Source organism: Leuciscus leuciscus (genome assembly GCF_965113295.1).
Source record: "Leuciscus leuciscus genome assembly, chromosome: 24".
In the NCBI taxonomy this organism is placed as follows: Eukaryota; Metazoa; Chordata; class Actinopteri; order Cypriniformes; family Leuciscidae; genus Leuciscus; species Leuciscus leuciscus.
Genome location: NC_138723.1, coordinates 10,966,513 through 10,994,498, shown reverse-complemented (window position 1 = coordinate 10,994,498; position 27,986 = coordinate 10,966,513). Strand labels below are relative to the sequence as shown.

Genomic DNA, 27,986 nt, shown 5'->3' with positions numbered 1-27,986 from the left:
TGGAAAACTGATGCTACTGGGGGAACCAACACAGTGGATGACGTAGATGCCTCGCGGACGCACAGACCGCTCAGAATCTGCCATATGACGTAAAGACATTAGTGAGGAGAGCGGATGCAAGGATGCACAGGCTTTTAAAAGCTCAAGCATAGGTTATGCATCCCGGGATAAGCTTGACACTGTAGGGCTGCATCCTATATCGATTAGATTCTTCATCCTTGCATTAAGGCATTTGGTGTTGCAAAGTCATGCGGTGTTTTTCCTGTTTAATATTGTCTTACTGAATTGATCTTGGACGCAGTAGTCTATACTATCCGCAAGGTGGCGCTACAACGAATACTTTACCTTTTACAGTGTCTTTTTTATTTACTCGCATTCATGTTCCAAACATTTTTTTTGAGAAAGAGAATCAAGTATCTTCACGCGGCTCTTTTACGTACAACTATAATTTTTGCTTTTGTTCAAAGCAAGGGAAAAAATAACATCATAATTATGGTTTAAGAAAAAAGGCAAGATCTTTTTTTTCCAGATTTTTATTTTTTTGAGGTGAACTCTTAAACACTGTTTGAAATTACATATGGGGCTGAAAAGCATCAGTTATTTACATTATTCAGTTACACAGAAGATGCCACACTGATCAGGTGAAGTACATGGCCTAGGTTTTTTTAGCCATGCATTAAAAAAATGGTTTAAATGTTTTTTATTCAACATTTCCACACATGGAGAGCAAAAAAATTTGGGTATTGGGAATAAAAAAAAACAAAAAACCTCAAAGTACCACAAATACATTTCTGACATATCCAAACGGCACACTGAACACCCTGCATTTACATGTGCATCTGGTTTCAATGACAGATCTTAACCAGAAAAGCGAGCACAAAACACAAAAGAAAGTTTAAAAAAAATAAAACATTCACTGAGGACTAACAGCAATGCAGTAATAAATTCCATACTAACCATTTATAAATATGGAAATGCAACTTTAAAATCATTTGAAAACGAACAGGGTTGAAGATGTTGACCAGCGAGGTATGGTCTCTCAATATGGTCTCTCTCTCCGGTCCTGGCGATGGTCTCCCCTGCAAAAAACAACAACAACATTACTGTTCTGTTTTGTGGCTACAAAACCTTCACAGCTCCACAGAGACAAGTTTCTTCATACTCACTTCATATCCATTTTGCCAGGTGGTCCCATTCCTCGCCCCCTTCTTCCCATGTCATCCATAGGGGGCCCACCACGACCTCTTCCTCCAAAACCGCCTCTGTCCATACCACGCCCTCCTCTGAAGCCTCCACGGTCTACACCTCTGCCCCCACGGAAGCCGCCAGGTCCCCCTGGCCCGCCACGGTCCATTCCACGGCCGCCACGCATCCCACCTGGTCCACCACGACCCCGGTCACCACCTGAAACCCAAAAGACACCTAGTGAATATTAAAGCGAACATCTGAAGCCACAATGTTAGAGGTTCTGAAAGCTAACACAAGACGTGAATATGAAAGACAGTAACCTGGAGGAGGGAAGGGAGGAGGGCCAAAGCCTTCAGGTTTGGGTGCCTTGCACTGGTTACACTCCATTCTCCAGGCAAAGTTTTGGTTTCCACATCCCCTAGAAAATCAAAGACTCAAAATCAGAGGCTGAATGGAACACGTTGATCATTGAGTACCACTGCACCACTACTGAAATACGTACGCGTTTGGACACTGCCAGTCTCCTGCCCTCTGCTGCATGTTTCCTCCAGTAGGTCCTCCACGGCCCATTCCTCTAGGACCCCCACGTGGCATGAACCCTCCTCGATCCCCACCTCTGCCCATTCCACGACCCATCATTCCTTCCGAAAAAAAAAAAAAAAATCCAATTTCAACTTAAAATGCATAGAAATGCAGGTTTCAATTGCTTCTAGAACAGCAATTAAACGACATACCTCCTCGTCCCATCATGCCACCTCGGTCTCCTCTCATTGGCATGCCTCCACGCATCATTCCCATCATGGGTTTGCGTCGGGCCATGGACACCTTCAGCTTCTTACCCTGGAAATCTTTTCCTAATGAGGAAAAAACAATAATTTCAGTTTATCTAGAGTATTCATGTTGCATGGAAAGACATTCAGGACTGATTTCAGTAAAGATCAACATACCATCAAACCACTCAACAGCTGCTTTAGCAGATGGAGGCTCCTCGTAGGATAAGGTGGCATCGCCTTTAGGCTTCCCGCTGTCTTTATCTGTGTATATGTTGACAGCAGGCAGGCCCGTCCGTTTGTTTATCTTAGAAAGATGAATGAAACAATATTTAATCAAAAGCTTCAAGAAATCCAATAAAATGCATGATGTAAAAATTATGCACGGAAAAAGCCTTCCATCTTTCCCAAGCCATTTCATCGTATTGAAAAAGAGTATAAAGTACCCTAATGATTCCACTGTGCTTGAAAAAGTCAGCAACTTCATCCAATGTAGCGTTCTCAGTCAGCCCAGTGATATAGATAGTGCTGTTTTCAGAGTCATCTTGCTCCTCTGGCCGTCCTGCAGAACACACGGGGTGTTAAAAGCAGAAGACATTGATAAAAATGGACAGAAAAGGACCAATAAAAATCCCAAATCCAAACCTACCCATGTCACCATCTGTTCCGGAGGTTCATTAAGCAGGACACCAAGAGAAAAAGACAGCGAGAAACAAGTTAGTTTACAAGCTGAGCTTCAAGCACCTGACAACATTATGCTACCATTTTCTGGTCAAGACTGCCCCGGCACACTTGCTCTGACCATTCAAAGACATAAAAAGACAAAATACCATGGTGCTGCTGACGCAAGAATGGTCTGATTATTGTCAAAAAAGTATTAAGAGGAAACTAGTCAAGAGCTACCTAGTTTTTATTCCAGTGTGCCTTAAATAAAAAATGTATATTTGCAAAACCCTTGAAAAACCAAGGACCCAAATTGGACTCCATACCTGATATATAAAATTGAAAAAGTAGTAAACGCTGAAATGGTGATACTCTACATGGCTGGGTCGGCCATTTACCATTAACTCCTAAATATGAGAGCAAAAATAACCTTTCATTGGAGTCCACACTCAGGATTTTTAACCAATAAAAATAGGACTGAACCATTCCTATATGACCAATGGCAAAAGCTGAGCTCTTAATTTTAGCCGGCAGTATAGTTTTGCAAGGCATTAATTATTTCCCTTCTGAAAAACACCCATAAAAGGTGGAGAATTCTAGTGTATGGTCTTGTGATTCTCATTAAACTTACCACCAGGCTTAATGAAGCCACCTCTGTCTCCAGCGATGCTGGGGGGGAATAAGCGAAGATATGAAGGCGATATCCCTTAAAACAGCCACTTCGGTACCACAAAAGGGGTAATGGGGGTATTTGCACAGTTCTGACTCTAAACCCTCATAAAAACTCTTAAGCCCCCCTTATAAAAACACAGTATTTCTGAGGGGAACACTCAGTTAGGAAGCTGTAGCATTACAATGTCCCTGCCCTTAGTCTGACTTGCTCGATTTACAGTTTAATGACATTAGTGGCTGAACAGTATTGGGGTTGTATTAAGCAGAAGTAAGGGTTGATCTTTATTACTATTGTAAGTGGAAAAACCCAGAAATTTGTACACTGAAATTGGGATGTAATTGTTTCAGATGCAGCCTTGCTACGAACTTTAAGTGAAAATGAATGAGGTCATGCAATATTTAAAACTACACCCAAATCAACTCTTGAAAATATTATACGACAATTGATCCTCACGAAGGAGCTAAAAGCTTGGTGCAAGTGCACCAAAATGCGGGAGTAGCCCGTTTGTGGCTGTATCTGAAACAATCTGCTTACATAAAGCTGGTACATGCATTTTAGTCAAAGAAAAAGCAGATAAACCATAACACCATTTTTATCTTTACATAAACGTTTCTAATATTATTACACAACACAAAAAAAAGTTGTAAAAAAAAAAGAAAGAAAAAAGTAAACTTGTATGTTCAGATAATTATTAAAATAAATTCTTTGGTTGCAAAACATGATTTTCTCATTCCTGTTGGAAATACACATTTGGAACACCTCTCGACACCACCAACTTTAAGTCCCCATTTCAAAAGGCTGCCGGCCCAGACTCAGAACTGAGTAGTGGTACTGTAAAAGTATTGATGTGTTTACATGGCTCTCACTTTGTTACCTGTAGCGTATAAATGCGACAAAGCATGTTAAAGAAAACTTTTCATAATGCACAAGACAATTGCAATCCAAATGTGTGACAAAGAAAACATACCTTTTAAGAAGGAAAATGAATGCAGTGTATTTTCACCTTCATAACCAAAATATAGCTTACTTTAAAAGTAGTATTGAACAAGCTCACTGTAAAGTAAATCTATGAATAGATCAAATATTTTATTTATTTTTAAACACCTAGCAGGGACACGTTCAAGATAATGAAGAAGGGACAAAGACATTCTGTAGTAACAGTTTTGTTTTGAGCATCACTGCATTCACTTTCATATTTGTTTTGCGCTAGCTTCTTGCTTTTGGCAGCAGTCTAAGAAGTCTTTGGGAACCAATATTCTTAATTATAAAACACTGTTCATTTTATGAAACCAGACCTATTAAAGTCATTTTCAAACTCTGCAGAGTAAACTGGAATTTGATCCTGGATGCTAGTAAATATCACCCATTTAAACACCTTTGTCTTTCCAAAAAATACCCCTAAATTTCACTTACCGTGAAGAGTAAGCTGAGAGTAAGATTAAATAAAGTTTATTTAATTTAAATTAGTTTGAAACTTATGTACCTGCAAGCCTGTGATTTGCAGGTAGATCTACAGAATACCACTTAGAGTAACTAATACACCTTATTTATCCTAAAGGATCACACTCTGCATTGACGACCACTTGGAGCACAGATCTTTTGAAATCTTTTGTATTGTGCTTTCTTGATGTTTAATCATCTTGTTCCCTTTTCTAACATATTAAGTTCTTCTAGTAAATTAAGATCCCACAATTGTATTCAATTATTTTTGTAAATGAGACTGAAATTATTATATTTTTTCCCAAAGCACATTCTCTATCATCTTACCTTAGGCCATAATGTAGGGTTGTAGTGTATATCGGTATGACAGAATATCACGGTATGAACGCATAGGATTATCAAATCATGGGGTGGGGGGAGAAATACCTCGGGGTTGTCGGAGGATAGATATCCAATTTGCAAAAAAAAAGAAAAAAAAAGTGCTGACGCATCCCTCCGTGCAGATAAAGGTATGCCCCGTTTATAACTTAAGGTGTATGCTTTCAGTGATGCAGAATGAATCCCGGAACCCAGTCATGAAAATTGAATTTACAGTCTCACGCAGATGTACGATAAATCAAATCGTGAAAAGGTCTAGTGTCTGTGAATATTCAAGCGTTAAAAGACAGCTATTTAAATATATAATCGTCTTGATTCCTTCGTCTACTACATACACAAGTACGCCGGCTATTTTTGGACAAATACCACTAGAACTGCTCTGAGAGAAAGCTTAATGAGCATTTCAGCATTTTATTTGAGAAAACCCATTGTCAAATATGAACCTCAAAGGTCTTCACTACAACCCATCAAAATGAAAGTTTGGGTTAACTCGAAATGATCACAGAACTACTGTATATAATAGAATGTACTTCAATTATAATAATTTCAGCCAAAAAAAAAAGTATTATTATTTAAAACATTAAGTTAAAAGCTTTAAAGGTTTATGCATGCATCTGATTACCACCACTTTTGATCATCTATTTGTATTCAAATATAAAACACAGAATCCAGAAAAATTAAACAGACAAACCAGAATTTCTGAATAACATACATTTCATTGGACTCTATTACAGCCTACTTAATTGTAATAAATGATAAATAAGTTGTTAATCTAATAAAATATACTTGATTTTATGTGCTTTTGATTAAATAAACAAAACTAACAAATGGTTTCACGTTTGTCATTTAAGGGTCATTGTAACTGGTGATAATTGTAATTGATTAATACTGTATACAGGTGATGTTATCATACCGTGAAAATCTCATACCGTTACAACCCTACCCTAGTGAGGCAGAGCTGAGAGCGGCAGCACTTAAACCAGTTTGGCATCTTGTCAAAACAACTGTGTGACTATCAAATTAACTTTTTTTTTTTACAGAATATAATTCAAGCTTTGGCTCCAAAAAACAAAGTTACATTTCGGCCAATTTATGAATCTAGCACGGCTCTCAGCCCTGTATTGCCTCTTTCAGCTCCTGTCTGAGGGAAAGAGAAGTGGTGAGGTGAGACTGCACAAACGCACACTTACCCCATGCCTCCACGGCCCCCTCGCATGCCACCACCTCCTCGCATCATGCCCCGGTCAAACCCACCCCGGCCACGCCCGCGGCTCTCCCCCCCTCCCATGCCTCGGCCCTCTCCAGGGCCCCCATATCCTCCGGATTCAGGGCCCGAGTAGCCTCCTCCGCCCATGCCGTTCTGATGGTCTTGTCTGTAATTGCCTGTGAAGGAAAACTGTTAATCAACAGGAAAAACTCCAGTGACAGTCTCTACCAAGCTACTACCAGAAGACTTACCATACTGGTTGGGTGGTTTGTAGTCGGACTGGCCATAGCTTCCTCCAGTGCTGCCCTGCTGTCCGTACTGACTAGCAGGGGGCTGTCCATAGGACCCAGAAGCTGCGGTGTAGCTGGAAGGCGGAGCTTGTTGCTGCTGGGCAGGAGTTTGTTGATATCCTCCCTGCTGACTATAGGAGCTCTGCTGTCCGTAGCCTCCTTGTTGGCCCTGGTATCCTCCCTGCTGCCCTGAATAGGAACTTTGCTGAGGCTGCTGGGAATACGAGCTCTGCTCATATCCAGAGGGCTGTTGGCTGCTAGAACTGTAACTGCTGAAGAAAATTTTAAATTTGCAATCAGTGACCATCACAAACACATTGACAAACTTTGGGGACTATGCAGAATAAACCCAATACCTTGGTGGTGCAGCAGAAGCAGGCTGTTGCCCATATCCCGGATATGTAGACTGGGCACCGTAGCTGGTCTGCCCAGCATAAGAGGTCTGGTTACTGCTGGTGGTTGAAGCAGCGGCGGCGACAGCAGCAGTGGAGGAATCGTAGCTGCTGCTTCCATAACCCTGCACAGGCTGACTGTAGCCCTGCGGAGCAGCTGTAGCAGCATTATAACCAGCTACAAAAGGTAAAAATCAACAAATCATTAAATAAACGCACACCGCTTGCAGATATTGGAGAAATTCAGTGCTGTTCGAATAAACAAAAATAACACACCGCTGGCTGGTGGTTGCTGTCCGTAGGATGATCCATACGGCTGCTGACTGTAACTGCTGGAGGATCCACTGGTCTGAGAGTAGGTCGAGTCAGCCGGTTGGCTGTATGAACTGTAGCCTTGCTGTTGACCATAGGATTGCTAGACGAAAAGAGCACATACAGTAAGTCACTTATCCAGAAAAAAAGCATGCAGAAAAGAATTTAAAGAGACGGTTTACCTGAGTGCCCTGAGCATAACCCTGTTGTGAGGGCTGGGCCGCATACGAGCTGTACCTGATAACAGATGATGAATTATTTCCTCATTTTATTACTGATGAATGACTAAACTATTATTATACAGGAATGTGAATATCTGACCAACACATCTCCATGATTATACATATATTTTCAGTTGTTCATGATTAGCGAATTAAAGGGACAGTTCAGCCAAAAATTCTGTCATTAACTCACCCTCAAGTTATCCCAAACTTGTATAACTTTCTTCTGCTGAACACAAAATATGATATTTTGAAGAATATGGGTAGCCAAACAGTTGATGGACCCCATCAACAACATGGCGGGAAAAAAAATACTTTGGAAGTCAATGGGGTTCATCAACTGTTTGGTTACTGACATGCTTCAAAATATCATCTTATGTGTTCAGCACAAGAAAGAAATTCATACTGGTTTAAAACGACATGAGGGTGAGTAAATGACGACAGAACTTTCATTATTGGGTGAACTATCCCTTTAAGATAAAAGAAACGTTATAGAGACTGCACAGTATAACTAGAAAAATGTATACTAAACACATACCCCTGTTGGCCTCCAGCCTGTCCGTAACTGTTGTAATCTGCGAGAAAACAAAATGAACACTCATTTAGAATATAAAATATATCAAAGCAAGAACAAAGCTTCAGAAATGGGTCACATATTAAAGGTATAGCGGAGGATGTTTTACTTCCTGGTGGGTAACCTATACTATTGGTCCTCCTAATTGTCAATCATTCTGGTGAATCAATCAAACTTTTCAAAAAGTGGAGAGGGCGGGTCTTATCTAAAATTTGGAAAGATCCTCCGCTATACCTTTAAAAGAAAGGTACCGTCATATACTTTGCTTATAGTGGTTAATTAATTACACAGATTAATAATATAAGGGAAAAAACGGTCAAATGGGTATTTAAAAATCGTCAAAAAAACAACAAAGTTTATCCAGTAACTTTAGATATTTCAGAGAATGGGGGTGGGTCTCGATGAGCGAGCAAGCACCACCACGTTCAAATCAACACGAGAAAAATAGAGAGAAATGAATGATTCTCTTCATTCACATTGTGTAACAGATGTTGAAACGGATGCATTTTGTGATTAATATTTAAAGGATTTAGAATAGCAGTGGATTATTTAGATAAGACACACCTGAGCACCACTTAACACAGACATACGAGCTAATAACAATTAGCCCGCTTCTCAGCTCAAGCGTTGCCAAGCAACAGACCGGCACGTGTAAATTGGTGCTAAAAAATAAGCTGCATATAATATAACCAAGGTAAATTTGTGTGGCATCAGTTAAAGAAATTATTTGCATGTGTTTAAAGCAAAGCAAAATGTAAAATGCCGCAGTTTTCCCATCCCCTCCCCCATTTCCAACGCAGACAGAGCAAACCGGCTCGAACCACACCGGCAACATGATCAATGAATATTTTATGGATTCAAGGCGTTTTATGAAACACATAACATGCTTTACGATAACTATAACTCCAGACAAAAAGACATATCCACACTGATATTTTCTAAAATCTCTATTCTATGAAAGAGTACAAAAGGTTTCACATTACCCTTACCTGCAGCAGACGCCATTTCGTGTGCCTTCTGTCGCGACGCGAACTGCGCATGCGTGGATGACACTCGTCAGGCGCTACCAATTAATCAAGCGGGGGTGGGCATTTATTACAAACGTTATAATTTCACGATTATTTGGTATGAAATGCTATATTGATAAGTCTTCACGTTAATTTTGTTGCAGTTTGTTTGTTTAACCACATCATGAAGGAAAGAAGCTAAATATAGGGAAATTAATGCTGCTGTCAATGGATTCGTCCTAAGGGTCTACGGAATGACCTACTTACAAGATTCCATTTAAATAAATCCTGCATAACGGGGACGTCATGTATGATGTATCAATGTAGGAAATGTTCTTAAACTGCATCACTATAAGCACAACTCTGCACTATTCGTATAATAAAAGTTCGTTTATAAGTGACTGAAACACAAATGTAAATTTACAGGAATGCTGATGAAAAACATGGCAAACAAAACTGTATTCCCACGTACAGCTGTTGGTTTGTCAGTTCCTAAACCATAAACACATATTAAATTTTTTTCATTTGAAATGTATTAGTAAAGCATTGTCTTATAATTAATTTTGAACCCAAAATGCTACTTTGGAAAACTGCTTTACACGCCAAATGCTGCAAATTATGCTTTAATATCACATTGGAAATTATAACTGTTATTTGGCATTGTTCATTGCACAGCATAGCATTACCTACACCATGATTTACCTGCAAAGTTTTTTCTATGTGTAAAGACCTAGCTATTTGCAAGCAAAAGTACAATTTAGTGTAGCATACAAAACTGTACATTGAAAAATAGTTATGGCACTTTGAAAAGCGATATGACAGCAAATGCTTATGAGGGTGCAATACCAAATACAAGTCATATCTCTTAAGATAAATATAATAACAGGACTTTGTTGACACTCTTTGAATGACAGTACATGACAGAACCACAGCTGATCATCCCACACCAGAAACATCTGATATCAACTGGTGCAAATAGGGCTGTCAGGTTAGCCTGCTGATCCGACCGTGACCACGTTTTGCAAGAAAGCATTTTTTTATTTTTTTTTACAACTGCTGGATCGCTGTCCGGTGCCCCAAGTCCAGTAGGTCATGATGATAAGCTACAGTGTCCTGTTCAAAGAGTCGTAGTAGGTTACAGTCAGAGTAACCCATCTTGCTCAAAAGCAGAAGGTAACAGAGAGAAGTCAAAGGGGGCAAATTTGACTCCTGTTCCACTGTAGAATTTGTTCTGAAATTCCACCCTGCAAAAAATAAAAATAAATATTAAAAATGAAATTATAATGTAATATTTTCAAATATTTAGTTTGACTTTTAAATGTACCAAAATATTTAATATTAAAAAGAATTATGGATTGAAAAAATTATGGAAAACCCTAGAAGATTTTTTAATCCCACAAACCATTTCTGATAATTAAACCTGCCCATATCTGAGGCTGTGCGCTCACCAGTGAAGACGCAGAGCATGGAGGAAAGCGGACAGACCCTCCATGATCAGGAGAATGGAGACAGTGAGCAGAGCGAAGACACTGAACACAGGCACAAGGAAAAGCACGCCCAGTCTGGAGCTCATCCTCAGACCCAGACGCATCACCATCGCCCACAGTACCTCTGACAGCTCTAATATATAGACAAATGCAATATATGCACAAACAGTCTAGAAAAGATATTCATATGCCCATGATGCAATGAAACATGCAGGTTTTTCAGTGTGTTTTCTGAATGAACAACCAGACACTCACGGGCGTGGGCGAGACTCAGGGCCCAGAGACGCAAGTAGGAGGCTGTGTTGGAAATGCAGCCCAAACAGTACTCTATGGTGTGAATTGCTTGATGCAGGAATACATCTCCGAAATCAAACTGCCAGTGAACAAACAAGCTGTTAGCGACATTTATACAATGAATAAGCAAAATCATTGGGTCTGATTCAGTCTGATTCTGAGTGTGCGTATGCACACATTTTTGTGCATGAAATCTGTGTGACCATTTTCATAAGCAAGTTTCATATTAAAATGTATTCTAAATTTACAAAAAATGTAAACCCTAATCCGGAACCACACATACATACACAAAAATCACACTCTGGGTGGCCTTAAATTAGTGTTAAGATAAAAAAAATGTATACATTTATATACATATACAATACCAGTCAAAAGTTTGGAAACATTAAGGTGTTCTAATGTTTTTGTAAGTAATCTCTTAATCTTAAAATTAATTGGTTTCTGTTCTAATACATTTTAAAATGTAATTTATTCCTGTGATCAAAGCTGAATTTTCAGCATCATTACTCCAGTCTTCAGTGTCACATGATCTTTCAGAAATTATTTTAAGATCATTTCTAATTATTATCAATGTTGAACCATTGTCTAAATCATGATACGCTGCCATTCAAAAGTTTGGGGTATTTTTTTTTTCTCTCTCTAAAGAGAGAGAAAAAATATATATTAATACTCTTATTTAGCAAAGGCACAATAAATTGAAGGGAAAAAAAGAAGAGCAAAGACATTTGTTATTTTGAACTTTCTATTCATCAAAGAATCCACAAAAATATTAAGCAGCACAACTGTGTCTAACATTAATAATAATAAGAAATGTTTCTTGAGCATCAAATCAGCATATTAGAATGATTTCTGAAGGATCATGTGAGACTGAAGACTGGAGTAATGATGCTGAACAGAAACTAGTTAAATTGTAAGAATATTAACGTTTTTTTAACTGTATTTTTTATCAAAAGAAATGCAGCCTTGGTGAGATTAAGAGACTGTATACTTTCAAAAACATTAAAAAACCTTAATGATTCCAAACTTTTGACCGGTACTGTGTATTGTATACACTGTATAGAAATATATATAAAAGAGTAAGAAAAGCTTGTGTTGCGAGGTTCCACTGCATAAAAACACAAATATTTGTATGTAGCTAAAGCTGAGTTTGTATTAAAATTGAACTGGTTTTGAGGATGGCACACTTTTTATAACTCGAGGATCTTGCTGTGCACGATTTTTTGCGTCATGTATTCTAAGAGTGACAAAAGCTTGTGCTGTTTTATGCAAACGACTAACCTCAGGCACGTAGTCACTCAATGTTGTGAATTAAGTGACATTTTTTGTAAGAAGCTCTACTGTGTGTACAAATACAAAATAATCCACGCAATTATTAGTCGATGAGACCCACTGTGTTTTAATGGTGATTTTATGTGAGATAGGTCAACTTTAACCTCCTGAGGCTTTCCTGAGTCACTTAGTCCATCCTCTTCATCATGTACTACAGATGGTGACAGATCTTCTTCACTCACACGCCGAACTCTCTCGTAGCCCTGCACACAAAGCGATAGCCTCTTTAACCAGGTCATCATGCATCAATATATCAGGATACATATTCTATTACACACATAAGAACATACATCTGAAGATCACATTTGGGTCAAATCTCACAAAAAAATGTGGGTGACATTTCACACGAAAATAATAATAATAATTAAAATAAAAAAATGAATAAAGAAAATAAAGCCTATTTCAGGATTAAGTTGTATTTTTCATTGTGATTTTCTATATTCACGTAAAGTTGTGAGATTAATTAGGTTTTTTAGAGCGATCCACAGCCTTAATAATTTATGAATGTACCATGTGATATCTTGACATCAGATACGAACACATACATACACAAGAACACAGACAAACCCTGTGGACCCCCAGTCTCTTCCCGCCATGATGCAGCCAGTAGAGGTAAAGAGGTTTCCCGAGCAGCAACACTGGCACAGACAGCAGAGCAACCACGACTAGAAACACCTGCAGTCCCATCTGTTACAAGAGGATTAACACAAATGCAGATATCAAGCAGACTGACTAGTCCTCCCACACGTGCACACACACACACACACACACACACACACACCTGCCCGGGATAAAGCGGTGTAGAGGCATTCCCCTGCATTAGGAACATGTCGATAAAGTGGATGAGAATGCTTGGAGCCAGCCGTGAGTCTTGCACTGAGAATGCCAGCCATTTGTAAAAGATCATGAAGACCAAATACCCAAAGAGACAAAGTAGAAAGAGCAGCTCAGGAAGAAAGACAAGATAGATCTTAAACTTCTGTCGGAAGTGCCTGTGAATACACAGAGAGGAAAAGAGAAAAGACAGAATTTATAGAGTATAAAAGCATAGAGAGCTTAATGCAGAAAGAATTTGATTAACAAATGATGTTGTATGTGCTTCTCATCGTTTTTTATATGATGTCACACAGAACCTTTTGATTAGGACCTTTTCTGAAAATATGTAAGCAACTAGGCCTATATATTTTCATGTATAAATTTATACTGTGGAAGAAAAACATAAATATGAAATCATAAAATTGTTTCCAACATGAAATACTTGGCAAAATGAATACATTTTCATGCTGTACTGAAGCCAAAGCAAATTATTTAAAAACAAGGTCACATATTTAAAATTTTGCAGGCAAAAAAAGGTTCATTATCAATGGTGTAGCAATGTATAAAGCACAGATCATACAGAAGTCACTTTTAAAACTAGCAGATGAAATCTGCATGAAGTACTCGCTCACTTTTTTAAGTCAAGAACTCGCAGTTTATAAAGTAAAGTACTTGCACACTTTTTGAAATACTCGCATATTTTTGAAGTACTAGCATTTAAAATATATTTTTTAATCAAGTACTTGCACACTTTTTGAAATCAAGTACTTGCACACTTTTTGAAGTCAAGTTCTAGCACACTTTTTGAAGTCAAGTACACACATACTTTTTGAAGAAGTACTAGAACATTTTTAAAGTCAAATACTTTTTGAAGTCAAAAACTTGCACACTTTTTGAAATACTTGCATATTTTTTTTAAGTGAAGTACTCGCACACCTTTTAAAGTGAAGTACTAGCACACTTTTTGAAGTACTAGCATTTAAAATAAAAAAATTTAAATCAAGTACTTGCACACTTTTTTGAAGTGAAGTACTCACACACCTTTTAAAGTGAAGTACTCACACACCTTTTAAAGTGAAGTACTCGCATACTTTTTGAAGTACTAGCATTTAAAAAAAAAAAAATTCAATCAAGTACTCGCACACGTTTTGAAATCAAGTACTCGCACACTTTTTAGTCAAGTACTCAAACACTTTTTAAAGTTAAATACAGTTTTTAAAGTCAAGTACTTGCACACTTTTTTTTAAAAGTCAAATACTCGCAGACTTATTAAAGTCAGGTACTTGCACACTTTTTGAAATGAAGTACTCGCACACCTTTTGAAGTGAAATACTTGCAGTGAAGTACTTAAACAATAAGAGTATCTCAATGAAAATAAAACACTGCCTTTGAGTCCCCAGACCCCAGAACCTTTACCATTACAAACACATTTATAAAATAAATTGCTCACTCACAAGTGGTTAAAGACACTGAGCACCACCCCAAAGCTCATGTGGATGACTCCAATGATCACAGACATCTTCATCTTGTAGGAGTTGAGGAAGGACAGGCGATTCACGGCCATGTTCCAAATCTACAGGTCAATAGAACATGATAAATCAGAGCACTGCAAACAATATCAGCGAATTACTCTGAGCTATAATGTACTATTTCAGGATGTGGCTGCCGCCCACAGAAGAGTGCTTCATAAATCAGAGAGTGTGTACTCACTGGATCAATGCCCAGTGGATATGGCCCAGAGAAAACACCGGAAATGTTGGGATTCAAGGTGAGTAAAGTATTCATTTGTAGAGTTTCATTTCTATTCCAGAGTAAAAGGAGGAAAACAATAGCATCCAATGATATATATGATTATTTTGGAACCTAAATAAAATAGAAATGCAAATTTATCTGCAAGCAGCAATGACAGGCCCAAGCACTATGGTGTCACTGCACATGGAGGCTCTAGGAAAACTATGCACATGCATTTAAGCAAGTAAATATAAGAGGATTATTCCAAAGTCTGTTGTAATTGCCACACTTCCTGTTGACGCTATGACTTTCAGTGCTTGGATCCTAAAAAGTCAGCAGAATTACATTAAAGTCATGCTTTGCAAACAAACAAAACGGTTTCTTATAAGATTTGTGTATTTTGTGTCTTACGACCACTCCTGTTCTGTGAACATCGCCTTGACGCTCCAGGCTGAGCCAAAGATGTTGAGGGATTTGGAGAAACAGTCATTATAAATGAGTCCAGTGTATAAGGAGAATAATCCCATCATCAGTATGATGTACCGCCCATCAAAAAAAGTCGTCCAGATCTGAATAAAGACAAAAATGAATTCAAAATCACATTTGTACTGCCAATGCATAATCACAACAGCTCAATGCATGTTGAGCTACACCAAGGCTAATTGCAATTAGTTTAATTCAATTTAGTTACAACTCTGACCTCATTTCCTGGTCGTCTCCGTGTGTGGTCCTTCTCAGTCAACACCATCCACAAAGCACAAAGTGTCATGACTGCACCATGACCAACATCTCCAAACATCACCGCAAACAGAAAAGGAAAGGTGATAATGGTATAAGGAGCTGTGAAGAAAAGAGAAGAAATAAAAAAAACTGTACTATAACACTAGACTCTTAAAAATAAAGGTTCTTAAATGGCATCGATGGTTCCATGAAGGACCTTTAACACCCATGGAACCTTTTCAGATTATTCAAATATTCTTCACGCTAAGAAAAAAGTGGTTATTTTAAAAACTGCTCATTGAAAGGTTCTTTGGGAAACCCAAATTTTTTCTTCTATTACATCACTGCGAAACCCCCCTTTTGGAACATTTATTTTTAAGAGTGTATGAAAAAATGTTGGTCTGTTCCGGACACAAAGACAATGCACACTGTTTTTTAATTTAACACTTTTATTCAGTAAGGATGCATTAAAGGGGACCTATTATGCCCCTTTTCACAATATTTAAAAGTCTCTGATGTCTCCGGAATGTGTCTGTGAACTTTCAGCTCAAAATACCCACAGATCATTTATTATAGCTTGTCAAATTTGCCCCTATTTGGGTGTGAACAAAAACACACCGTTTTTGTGTATGTCCCTTAAAATGCAGATGAGCGGCTGCTCCAAGCCCCCTTTCCAGAAGAGGACGGAGCATTTACAGCTCGTGCTTCGGATACTCCGCAACAGCAAATCTGGAGAATGTCACGCAGCCAAAATATCAGAAATTGTCAGTAGCTGTGTTCAGCTTTGCATGTTAGAACCAGAGTCAGACACTGACGGAGAGACTCAGGAAGAAGTTACAGCATTTAGAATGCAACTGGACGTTTCTGAATTGGATACATTTATGTAGTTGTTGTGGAGTTAAGTTGATTCAACTCATCGACTAGCATGTACCATCATGTTAATCTAAAAATCTCTCCGAAAAAACGTTTGTGCAAATCCAGTGTTGAACTGACCCTCGTAGGTGAAGCAGTCTGCCGTAAAATGATTTGCGCAAATATATAACACGTTAATGACTTTCTTCGGCACATTTCTTTCATAAATGAAATTCAACCAGGGTGTCCTCAGTGGCTCAGATGGCGGGAGTTTATGGAGACTCTTATATTTGTTGGTACATCCAATAACAGAACATTTGTAATGAGTTTTTTTTTTTTTTTTGCCGCAGACATTGTAAATCTCTAGCTGATACAGCGACTGCTGTAGCTCACTCAGGGCTTGATCTATGCTAAAAGGGCAGATCGTCACCAGTCAGGGGCGGGGCTTCCACCTACTCTTACGTAAGATTAGGGGGAAATCTGGAACCGCTCGTTTGGAGAGACTGTTTATGATTTATGGGATTATAAAAAAAGGAGCGGGTGGATTTTTATCATTATAGGCTGGTTGTTTACACACACTGCGGACACACATCTGTGTTCAAACACCTTATAAAAGTGAATTTTGCATAATAAGTCCCCTTTAAATTGATTAAATGGACAGTAAAGACTTTTATAATGTTACAAAAGATTTCTATCTCAAATAAATGTTCTTTTGAACTTTCTATTCATCAAATAGGCCTAATCCTGAAAAAATGCATCACAGTTTCCACAAAAATATTGCACAGCACAATTGTTTTCAACATTGATAATATTCAGAATATTTTTGAGCATCAAATCAGCATATTATAATGATTTCTGAAGGATCATGAGACCCTGAAGAGTAATGATTGAAAATTCAGCTTTGATCAAAGGAATAAATTAAATTTAAAAATATTTCTAAATATTACTGTATACAATATATTACTGGTAGTATGGCTAATGACAAGCAATATGGAGCCTTTTTATGGATCCTGACAGCCACTAGTCACTACATGCTTTCATGAACATTCTTAAAAAAAAATCTTCACCATGAGGGTGAGTAAATACATTTTTATTTTAGGGTGAAGTATTGCTTTAATTCCTAGTGTAAGCCTTCTCAATCAAGCTGATGAGTAACAGATGGTGGTCTGCACTTACCCGGGCTTGCCTCCCTGTAGTCGCCCACTCCATAAGCTTCCACTATACTCTGAAATCCCGAGGTAAACTTGTTGCTCCTCAAAAGTGTCGGCGGAGTGTCGCTGCTTGGGATACGGTTCACGAAAGATGGGACAGTGGCGTCTCCTTTTCTCTATTAAGAAAGTTAAAAGAGGCTGCGGTTACAGCACTTATCACTAGAATTGTCTAGAAGCGACATTAACACTTCTCGTACGTCAATAGGTTGGATAGAATCAGACTACCGTTACATGAGAACAATTGTACTCACTGAGCCCTCTTCCAGCGCCCGCCTCAGGTTCGCCAGGTCACTGACCGGACACCACACCTCAGCGATGAGACACTTGTTGGTGACGTCAAAGCTGCAGAGGTTGAGGATGTGATAGATTGCTTTCATCTTCTTCACTTGCAGCACCCATGAGTGCGCTGACTCAGACGCCTTATGCAAGACCTGCTTCAAGTAATCCTCGGTGCGGTGCAAAACCTAATGAGCAAAGATCGCTTCATTAAATTTTCATTTATGAAATCCCAGGTTAAATATAATTACGCTAATCCTCTGGTGGAAGAGATAACGTCAGCATTATTTTGCAGAGGACAAACCAATAACAACATGCAATAATCAACCCTCCCCCCAAGGAGACACTGAAGGTACTTGGTAATGCAGAAGACGTACGTTTTGTAAGTCTTGGATGCGTGTCCTCAAGCTGTCCATCACATCGGCTCTTTCCTCATCCGTTTCAGGGTGGGGGTAGAGATGGCAGTGGTAACTGGTGTACACAAGCAAAATCATACAGCAAAATCCAACCGGACGGTGGCAGGCTTAAGAGCACAACATGCTCTATTATACCATCTGCAAAAATACTTTCATTTTTTCACTAATGGTCAGACACATACTTCAAATGGATGTCTTTAACTATTGTGTAGTGTCTCACTGTTTTCAGGGTTTCGCACCATAAGCGCCACATTTAAAGATGGTAGGTAAAGTTAAAAACAGTTCCATTTTTAGGTCAGTGACAAATTGGGTCAGTGTTCATGACGCAGAAAAGATCTTGAACAAATCTTTGAAAAATCTAAAAACACATGTGCCAAGTTCTTGGAAATGTACTACTGGTATTTATGATCATTTTATGTTTTTTTCCCATGAAAAAATTACTGAAAAATAACCCTAAAAATGTCAAATAAAAAGTACATATTTCCATATACAGGGCCGGCCCTGACCAATTTGCTGCCCTAGGCAAGATTTTACCTGGCGCCCCATGCATCACAGCCCATTTCACCCCGTCATTGTGTTCATGATTTAGCATATATATATATATATATATATATATATATATATATATATATATATATATATATAGGCCTATATACACACACACACACACACACACACACACACATTACAGCCTAAACACAAATACCAAGAGCATTACATAGCATTCAAGTCAAGTCCCCATTATCTTTTATAGCACGATTTACAATAAAGATTTAATGTGAACTTTGCTATTTTGAATAAACCTGTAAATAAATATCATTACTATGCCATAAAATGTACAGGCCAAAAGTTTGGAAACATAACTATTTTTAATGTTTTTGAAAGAAATTTCTTCTGCTCATCAAGCCTGCATTTATTTGATCCAAAATACAGAAAAAAATGTAATATTGTGATATATTATTACAATTTAAAATAATTGGTTTTCAATTTATTATACTTTAAATTATCATTTATTTCTGTGATGCAAAGCTGAATTTTCAGCATCATTACCCCAGTCTTCAGTCACATGTGACATCCAGTCTATCACATGATCCTTTAGAAATCATTCTAATATGATGATTCATTATCAAAGTTGGAAACAGTTCTGCTGCTTAATATTTTTTCATAACCTGTGATACTTTTTTAGGATACTTTGATAAATAAATAGTAAAAAAAATTTTTTTTTAAATGTTTTAAAAATAGAAATCTTTTGTAACAACAATATACACTACTGGTCAGTAATTTGGGGTCAGTTGTTTTGTTTTTTTGGTTGGTTTTTTTTGGGTTGAAATAAATCAATACTTTTATTCAGCAAGGATGTGTTAAATTGATAAAAAGTGATCGTAAAGATGATTTATATCATTAGAAAATATTTTATTTTATTTTAAATAAATGCAGTTCTTTTTAACATTTTATTCATCAAATATATTAGGCAGCAGAACTGTTTCCAACACTCATAATAAATCTGAATATTAAAATGATTTCTAAAGGATCATGTGATAAACTGGATGTCACATGTGACACTGAAGACTGGAGGAATGATGCTGAAAATTCAGCTTTGCATCACAGAAATAAATGATAATTTAAAGTATAATAAATTGAAAACCAATTATTTTAAATTGTAATAATATATCACAATATTTATTATTTTTTCTGTATTTTTGATCAAATAAATGCAGGCTTGATGAGCAGAAGAAACTTTTTTCAAAAACATTAAAAATAGTAATGTTTCCAAACTTTTGGCCTGTACTGTATCCCCACAACTGCACAACTGTAGAGTAAAACATTAATAAAAAAGTGATAATAAAAAATGCGTCTTAAAACTGACATGATTGTTACAAAACCACACAGTCTGGGGACTCTGGAGAACTCAGAACAACTGCTAACATTAAGTTTAAGGTAAAAATAACTGCCATGAAATTATAGTATCTTACTCCTATGCCATAAATTGTTCATTCACTACATCACTTTACCTCTGTCTTTATCCCCTTTTATCCTCTTCTCTTCTTTTTGGCACTGTATCTATCGCAGACTATGCTCATTTATAATGTGTCATGTAAATTCGGCCTTCCGTCACAATCAGGAAACTTTCACCGCGTCTAGAACTGGCGCGAGCTGCCAGGATCGGTTCGACGAGCTGTGTGTTAACAAAAGCAGTGTTGTCTACATTGGATGCGGAGTCGCGCACGCTACACAACAAATTACCAACAACTGATCGCGCGCGCGCTCTGTTTCTGACGCACTTCAAGCACTCGATGGGCGGGGGACGATTGGTGAGCTGGATTTTTTTTTTTTTTTTGTAGTATTTCGAATGAATGGTTTTAAAATAGTATTATATATATAAAAAAATAAATAAAAAAAAATTCACTCGTTCACTCATTCTGGCGCCCCTATGGATGAGTGGCGCCCCTAGCATTTGCCTATACCGCGGGCCGGCCCTGTCCATATATATACAGGAATTAATCGGTACACGATTAATCGTTAAAAGATCTTAATCTCGATTCAGACAATTATGCAATCTTATTCCTAAATGACAACAATTCGGCTCTGTCTATTAAACCTTTGAGAGGTACGATCACAGCAACATTCAAATCTGCGTCGCCGCTGCCGCTGAAAGCAGTTATCATGTATGAAACAGCTTCACAAACAGTCTTTTCAACCACAGATTATCATTATTTTTGTTACAGTAATTCATATTACCACACAAGTACTGGGTTAAAACTTTATACCGGTAGTTCAGATATAAACACTGATGCCTACGGTCACGATCAAAATAGAGCAAATCACCTTTAGAAAGTAACTTGACAAGATTGTATCGATTACATTGTTACACCAGTAGGTGGCGACAAGTGACTGTTACAAAATGTATTTGTCCTTGAATCACTCAAGATATTTCTTCAAAAACACTGATTTATCCAGTAACGAAACAAGTGAAATCTTTATGAGTGAGTCACTGAATCATTCATTCAAACTGAATTTTTACCCAATTTATCCTTTTTTTTCTTCTTTTTTTTTACAAATATCATGATTTTTTTATTACTAATAATTACAATTAAAGTTTTTTGGGCGTGATAGGATCTTTTATAACCTGAACTAATCTTGCCTTGTCATAAAAATGATCTTATATATTTTAAGCGACTTATTGACTTATTTTTTTCAGCATAGTCGCACCACATGACGGTGATTTGGCAGACAACATTTTTTCAAATATAAATAAACAAAGCACATTTGGTAAAATATTTTTTACAAAGAAATAATCATAAAAGATGATGTGAGGCTTTATGCCACAAAAAAAATATATCAAAATGAATTTTAATTCAGAAATTAAAACATGCTCATCACAGAAAATATGTATTCAAGTCACAGTATGTATGAGTTTATTTTTAATATAATTTAGAAGAAAAAGAGTTCAGGAGACAATGCTTTCATTTTTAATGCCTTTTTTTTGTTGAAATAATTACTTAAATTACTTCAAATAAATTAAAGTTAATTGTTTAATTGACAGCCCTAACATTAATAATAAATGAAATATAAAAAAAAAAAGACCTAAAAAGTCGCAAAAAGTGCAATCGTTGCGTTCAAACTTACATACTGTCTGACGTATGTGTCCAAAGACCAACAACTAACAGATAGTGCAGATGATATGCAAGAACGTGCCATGTGTGAATGACCCCTAAAAAGGTGAAATAAGAAGAATGAAGTCTCCATCTGGGCCTTCACTTACCAGTCGCAAATTTTTTGAACCTTCTGCCCAATCTGGTCGCCCCAAAAGGAGATGAGGAACACTACATTCTTATTGATCTCCCCCTGAAACACGTAAACACCAAACAGAGCCTCCGTAAACAAACTGCTTCATCACTCTGAATACATTAGCACGCTTTGGCTGTGGCAGACGGGTATGATCTAAAACTGTGAAAAAAACACAGAGGCACGTTTGCACCAGGCAGCATATTCTGTTAAACCAAATCATTTGGATATAACTACAGCCATTCAGATGCACTTTGTTGGTGGACCTCAGCGTTCTAAGTTTGCATACCGTGTCAAGATCAACCAGGCTCTCGTCCACCTCTGCGTAGCTGAGGATGGTGTAACCTTTGCAGACCCGCCAGAGCATGCGCTCAAACGCCTCCACCTTCACCCGCTGAATCAGTCCTGAGATAAACCTGCAGCACACAAACATCACACACACGTAAAACACAGGCAGCTGTGTGGATCTTAACAGAGACACAATGATCTGTTTAAAAGATTTAAGAGTGTGTACTTTGACGAGTGAGATGCTTTTTGTGACTCACCCGAGTTTGGCGCCCAGTCTCTGCATACCGGTGCAGCCTGTCACTGATTCAGTGTCCAGAGACGGGAACTCTTCATACTGCGGGCCCAGGGCTTCATGCTAAACACACACATGCACATTCACACATTCAATTAAAATCTGACAGCTACAGATAATAATCATCTTCCTCAAATAAAAGGTTTATTGTAATATTACTTAAATTGTGATCGACAAATATATATTAATTAAACCAATTAATCAGCCAAAATTTGGCCATTTTAAATTATTAGTTTTGCTTGATAAATGTGTCCACTTGAGTTATTAACAGAATTGTGTTTTATCTAAAAATGTACAGCCATGCAAATGGTTCGTTTTTTAAAAATATTTATAGATACTAGTGCTGTCAAATCGTTTAATCAAAGTTTGTTAATATATATATTATATATATATTATATTTACAAACTGTTATGTTAGATGTGATTAATCAATTTGACCACTAATTTATACATATATACATTAAAATATATATTTTTTTTTAAATCAACATTTTATATAATTTTTTTTTTTTTTTTTTAATGTTCAGCCATTTTTTTTCAACTTATTTGCTTTTAAATTGTATCACATTTTAGTGAATTCTGTAAAATATAAATATGGTGTAAAATAATATTAAAATAATAATACAAAGATATTTTTAAAATTGCAGCAATTTTTTACATTTTTGTTCAACTTATTAGCTTTTAAAATAGCTTATTAGCTTTCAACTTATTTGTTTTTAAATTATTATATCACATTTTAGAGAATTCTGCTAAATATAAAACATATTGTGTTATTAAAATAATAAAAATGTTTTTGTTTTTTTTTGCTTATTTGCTTTTAAATTGTGTTATATCAATTAAAACTGTGTAAAAATTATACATTTTTAAGCATCTCATTTGCTATCAATACATTTGATATATAATATAATATAATATATATATATATATATATATGCATATAATATGTATATTTATGTATGTATAATATATATATATATATATATATATATATATATATGGGCTTGTAATATGTTTTTCCAACATAAACATCACGTGACTCTCAGGCTGTGTCTGCTCACCGTATACTCACAACAACAGGACTTTAAGTCACTGAACATGTCGAATAGGCCACATTAGTGAGTGTTAAACGAGTGAACGGGACGCACCCTGGAGCGGCTGTGCATGAACGTGTGTGTGATCCTCAGCATGTGTGTGTACTCCGTCAGCTCCAGCAGGTTCCTCTGGAGCTTCTCTTTATTCTTCGCCACCTCGCTGAGCTCCACCTCCAGCCGCTGCAGTTGCTCCTAACAACAGCCAATGACTCTCCATCAGTCACGTTAAAACACATCATACTTGCACAATCAATATTTATAAAGGTCTCTGAAACAAGACAGAAATCAATAAAACTCAGCACATAATACTACCCAAAACAATACTTAGAGCACTAAACAGGCCATTATAAAAAGGCATGGGTATATTACTATAAATAAACACTGATGAATCTGCCATGCATAATCAATTCCCTCCATTCACCGGAAGCTTTCTCTCACCACATCGCACACAATCAATCACTCTTGGCAACTTGACACGGTCAATTACCAGCACTGGGTCTTGATGCTCTCATATACAATCAATTACTACAAACCACTGACCACATGGCCATTTAACCAAAATTATACGCTCTATAATTCAACAAAACTGTATGGAAAAAAATGTCCTTCCTTTTTAGGGGTCTTTAACCTTAAATGCCTTAAACTTTGTGTTATATGATGCAATATTTATATGATTTTTCAAGCAGCATCACAATAGCGAAATTTACACTCACGTCAGACGCTGGAATTCATTCGGCGCGACCATCAAAGTGCATTATGGGTATTCTCTAGCCGTTGAGTTGTATACTCGTTATTGTGTTTCATTATGGGATTGAATGAGTGCACTCAATAACGTCCACTATGGTTTTGGACACCATTTCAAATGACTGAGCCCTAAGGGGAAATTTCGGGGGCGATTTCAGACACAGCCCACTTGTTTCATCACTGGATGAATCGGTTTTTGAACGAATCTCTTGAATGAATGATTCAATGACAGATACATTTTTTTAACAGTCACTTGTCGCCACCTACTGGTGTAGCGATGTAATCGATACAATCATTATTAGAAGCACCGAGTTACTTTCAAAAGGTGATTTGCTCTATTTTGATAGCTACCGTAAATATCAATGTTTATATCTGAACTATAGCGGCAGCACCAACACAGATTTGAATGTTCCGGTGTGATTATTGTCAAAGGTTTAATAGAATTGTTGTCATTTAGGAATAAGATCGTGTTGATGTTTGAATCGAGATCACAATCTTTTATCAACTCATAAAAAACGCCAACTGTCTACTGTCAGTAGTGTATTGATGTATGAAGCACTGCTCACACAGAAGTCACTTTCAAACCAAGCAGCTTTCTGTTGGTGAACGTGGCGAAATCTGGCCATTGCAAAATCTGCATGGGGAAACCTTTCGTCCTCATGCGAAATTCCTGGATTTCGCCAGTGAAAATTCAACTTAACGGCATTAACTGAACTCAGACCCCAGATAATATTTATGAAATAGAAAAGGCCTGTTTGGCACATTCACCTTGTCTACTAAAACAGTCAATATCTGTACATCTCAGCACCTACCATGATCTCTAAGACATTTTTGGGTGCAGGAGCAACAGGAGGGACTTCAGCCTCTGGAACTGCGATATTAGCCTTCCTAATTTCTCTCAGCAGATACCCTATAGGCGACGGAAACAAAGAAATCACATTCTGTTACAACAACAACAAAAAGCACACCAAAACATTTCCCATTTTTATAGGAGCACAATTCAGATCCAAAAAGCTAAATTCAGAACAAAGTCTGTTCTAATGTACAAAAATAGTCTGTTTCTTGTGTTACTCCAGCAGAACTGCAGTGTAAATATACTATTTTTGATCTTCTTCATTTAAACTTTATGGGTTTGAGCAACACACTATTAAGGCTAAGATGGAAGGAAATGTATCGCAAAATAAAGGAAAGTAATTGTAGCCTATTTGTTAGCATTCTAACAGATATATTTTGAAGTTCAAAGATCCTCTGCTCGAGAGGTTGAGGCTTGATCTAAAATGTACTCAATAAAGATCCCTTACCCAGAATCCTCTCCATCTCCTCACATCTCTTGATCTCACTGACGAAGCGGCGCTGGAAGGAGCTGACGCTGGGGTTGAGCTGGAACAGGTCAGATTATGATTTATGTGTTTGACATTACAAAATATTACAATCTAGAGGCAACAAGACAAGGCTGTGAGCATTACATTAGTCAAATGATATTTGGTCATTTAGAGATTGCAGCATTGGGTGATAATCAGGTCCCATATGTGGATTAACAGGAGTTAAATTGACTGACAGCTTCATTGCGATGGATTGAGTATTGGAGATTTTCAAAAAGGACAGAAAACCAACATAAAATCATCATGATTGTGGTTTATACAACTCATGAACTATAGTTCAAGTCTTCTAAAGACATATGATTGTTTTGTGTTACACTCTAGTGAGCTGGTAGTGAGCTGGTAACCAATCAGATCAACTGAATCAGTGAGATTTGTGAATGAATCAATCAGACCGGTTATGAGTTGGATCGATCGATTCACTGAGCAGTTCTGATTCAAAGTAATTGATTCATTCATATATTTGCTGAGATTAGATAAAATGATATCTTACATGGTTTGTTCCTCACAGAAAGCTATCAGAAGACTTGGAAAAGAATGTGTACTTTTGAATGATTCATTTATTTATTTATTGTCATTTTGGCGCCAAGGCATAATATCTATTATGTATTTTTCGACTAATATCTATATTTTATTTTAGCTTTTAAAAATATTGAAAATAATTTTTAATAGTTTTAGTTAACAGCAACAACACACTTCATTTTAAATGTAACAAATATATAAGCTGAATGCATAATTAAAGAATTACCGCAATTTTATTTAAAACAAAATAGTCCAAAAAAATATCACAATATTTTATGCGGACTACCCTCCTTGACTGTTGCCAACAAAACAGTAGGTCACACACATACATGACCAAAACACAGCCTACATGAAGTTGTTAATGAGTGTCAAACACCCTCAGGCTGAATAGAAAACACAGGCTTTTATAACCAGACTTGCTCTGTTTTTTAGCAAGTAATTGATCCAGCTCATCAGCTGTAACCAGGACATTAAAGGGATAGTTCACCCAAAAATGAAAATCCTGTCATCATTTACTCACCCTCATGTTGTTCCAAACCAGTTGAACACAAAAGAAGATATTATGAAGAATGTTGGTAACCAGACAGTTGACAGTAGCCATTGACTTACATAGTATGAAAAAAATAAAAAAATAAAAAATAAAAAACTCTATGACTACCTGTTTGGTTACAGTCATTCTTCAAGAGATCTTATTTTGTGTTCAGCAGAAGAAATTCAAACAGGTTTGGGACAACATGAGGGTGAGTAAATGATGACATTTTGGGGTGAACTAACCATTTAACCTGGCTGACACACATCGGCCTCTGTCTGACCATTCACTCAAATCTGTCTGCTCTGAGAATAAAGGTTGTGGCTCACAGAGCCTACCTAGACAGCATTTTTTGAATCCAGCTCACTAGGTTTTGACGCACAGGAGCTGAGTCCAAACTTACATCTCGAAATTCGACCAGTCCCATTTCTCCCAGTTCGCTGATGCAGTCGTACGCCGAGCCGGACTGCAGGAACAGCTGCGCCAAGCACATCTCCTCACTGCGAAAGCCCGAGCCCATCTTCTCTCTCCTCTCTCGGCCACCTTGAGCACTCAATCCGCCTCTGGCCTTTGCGATTCACTTTGAGACCGTCAAGTGTTCAACTCAAATCGCATTCAATCCCAATAAATCTGACTAAATTGACTTGCTAAGCACGCATTCTGAATAACTGAAGATTTTATGTCTGACCGAGCCGGGATGGGATTAAATTGTACCTAAAATGATTAACCTATAAATACTATTTTTAGCAACCTAGTGAATATTCTCGACATTCTCATGAAAAGTGTGCATATACTACAAATTAAACCGCAGATAATAATATTCAAAAAGTGTCTTACCTAGCTGGCTGGACAATAATAATCGATAGGCGTCTGTACCTTTAATTGTCGTCTTGCCATTGAAACGACAGAAATAGCGTGAGAGATTTAAGGCTAATGAAGGAGTGTCGACATACAAACAACTAAACACTATCTAGATTTAAAATGTACGAATGCAAGGAAGCCTTGATGTTGAAATAAATCGCATTATAAAAAGATCACTCCGGTAAAGCACAAACCCTGCCGGTGTTACAGATTGCGCCCATGGGTTGCCAGATACTTCGTTAACAAAT

The 27,986-nt window shown here is 37.3% G+C and overlaps 2 protein-coding genes and 1 long non-coding RNA gene across 6 annotated transcripts; 1 reads left to right on the top strand and 2 right to left on the bottom strand.

The window, feature by feature from the left end:
• Positions 1-515: 515 nt before the first annotated feature.
• Positions 516-9,135, bottom strand: ewsr1a (EWS RNA-binding protein 1a). Of its 2 annotated transcripts, none has more exons than XM_082158153.1 (16): positions 9,092-9,135; positions 8,073-8,109; positions 7,496-7,550; positions 7,278-7,416; positions 6,966-7,179; positions 6,571-6,881; positions 6,303-6,495; positions 3,253-3,290; positions 2,608-2,619; positions 2,405-2,520; positions 2,136-2,265; positions 1,923-2,042; positions 1,691-1,829; positions 1,509-1,606; positions 1,167-1,404; positions 516-1,079 (listed from the first exon to the last, which is right to left on the bottom strand). In XM_082158153.1, exons 1-16 carry the CDS (start codon positions 9,111-9,113, stop codon positions 1,040-1,042), a joined length of 1,902 nt encoding a protein of 633 aa, XP_082014279.1. In that variant the 5' UTR covers positions 9,114-9,135; the 3' UTR covers positions 516-1,039. The 2 variants fall into 2 exon arrangements, with proteins under 2 accessions (XP_082014279.1, XP_082014280.1); XM_082158154.1 differs by having other exon boundaries at positions 6,571-6,878.
• On the top strand, positions 2,414-3,863 carry LOC309489399. The gene is made up of 2 exons (XR_014202408.1): positions 2,414-2,538; positions 3,259-3,863. It is a non-coding gene; the product is annotated as an uncharacterized lncRNA (long non-coding RNA).
• A 355-nt stretch (positions 9,136-9,490) lies between the features above and the next one.
• On the bottom strand, positions 9,491-27,986 carry atp6v0a2a (ATPase H+ transporting V0 subunit a2a). Of its 3 annotated transcripts, XM_082158136.1 has the most exons (21): positions 27,715-27,986; positions 27,281-27,457; positions 25,749-25,827; positions 25,260-25,357; positions 23,758-23,895; positions 22,579-22,676; positions 22,323-22,449; positions 22,011-22,093; positions 18,209-18,302; positions 17,807-18,019; positions 17,521-17,671; positions 15,473-15,612; positions 15,184-15,341; positions 14,752-14,842; positions 14,496-14,614; positions 13,007-13,217; positions 12,775-12,912; positions 12,330-12,428; positions 10,858-10,975; positions 10,564-10,735; positions 9,491-10,359 (listed from the first exon to the last, which is right to left on the bottom strand). In XM_082158136.1, exons 2-21 carry the CDS (start codon positions 27,395-27,397, stop codon positions 10,257-10,259), a joined length of 2,547 nt encoding a protein of 848 aa, XP_082014262.1. In that variant the 5' UTR covers positions 27,398-27,457; positions 27,715-27,986; the 3' UTR covers positions 9,491-10,256. The 3 variants fall into 3 exon arrangements, with proteins under 3 accessions (XP_082014262.1, XP_082014261.1, XP_082014263.1); XM_082158135.1 differs by having other exon boundaries at positions 27,281-27,986; XM_082158137.1 differs by having other exon boundaries at positions 12,793-12,912; positions 27,281-27,986.

Coding starts and splice junctions, on each gene's coding strand:
- ewsr1a (XM_082158153.1), bottom strand. CDS start 9,113: ATGGCGTCTGCTGCAGGTAAGG. Junction 6,882..6,965: donor GCTTCTGCTGCACCACCAAG/GTATTGGGTTTA, acceptor AATTTTCTTCAG/CAGTTACAGTTCTAGCAGCC. Junction 1,405..1,508: donor TCCTCCCTTCCCTCCTCCAG/GTTACTGTCTTT, acceptor TTTGGGTTTCAG/GTGGTGACCGGGGTCGTGGT.
- atp6v0a2a (XM_082158135.1), bottom strand. CDS start 27,397: ATGGGCTCGGGCTTTCGCAGTGAGGAGATGTGCTTGGCGCAGCTGTTC. Junction 25,828..27,280: donor GACTGGTCGAATTTCGAGAT/GTAAGTTTGGAC, acceptor GACCTGTTCCAG/CTCAACCCCAGCGTCAGCTC. Junction 10,976..12,329: donor ACTCAGGAAAGCCTCAGGAG/GTTAAAGTTGAC, acceptor GTTCACTGGCAG/TTTGATTTCGGAGATGTATT.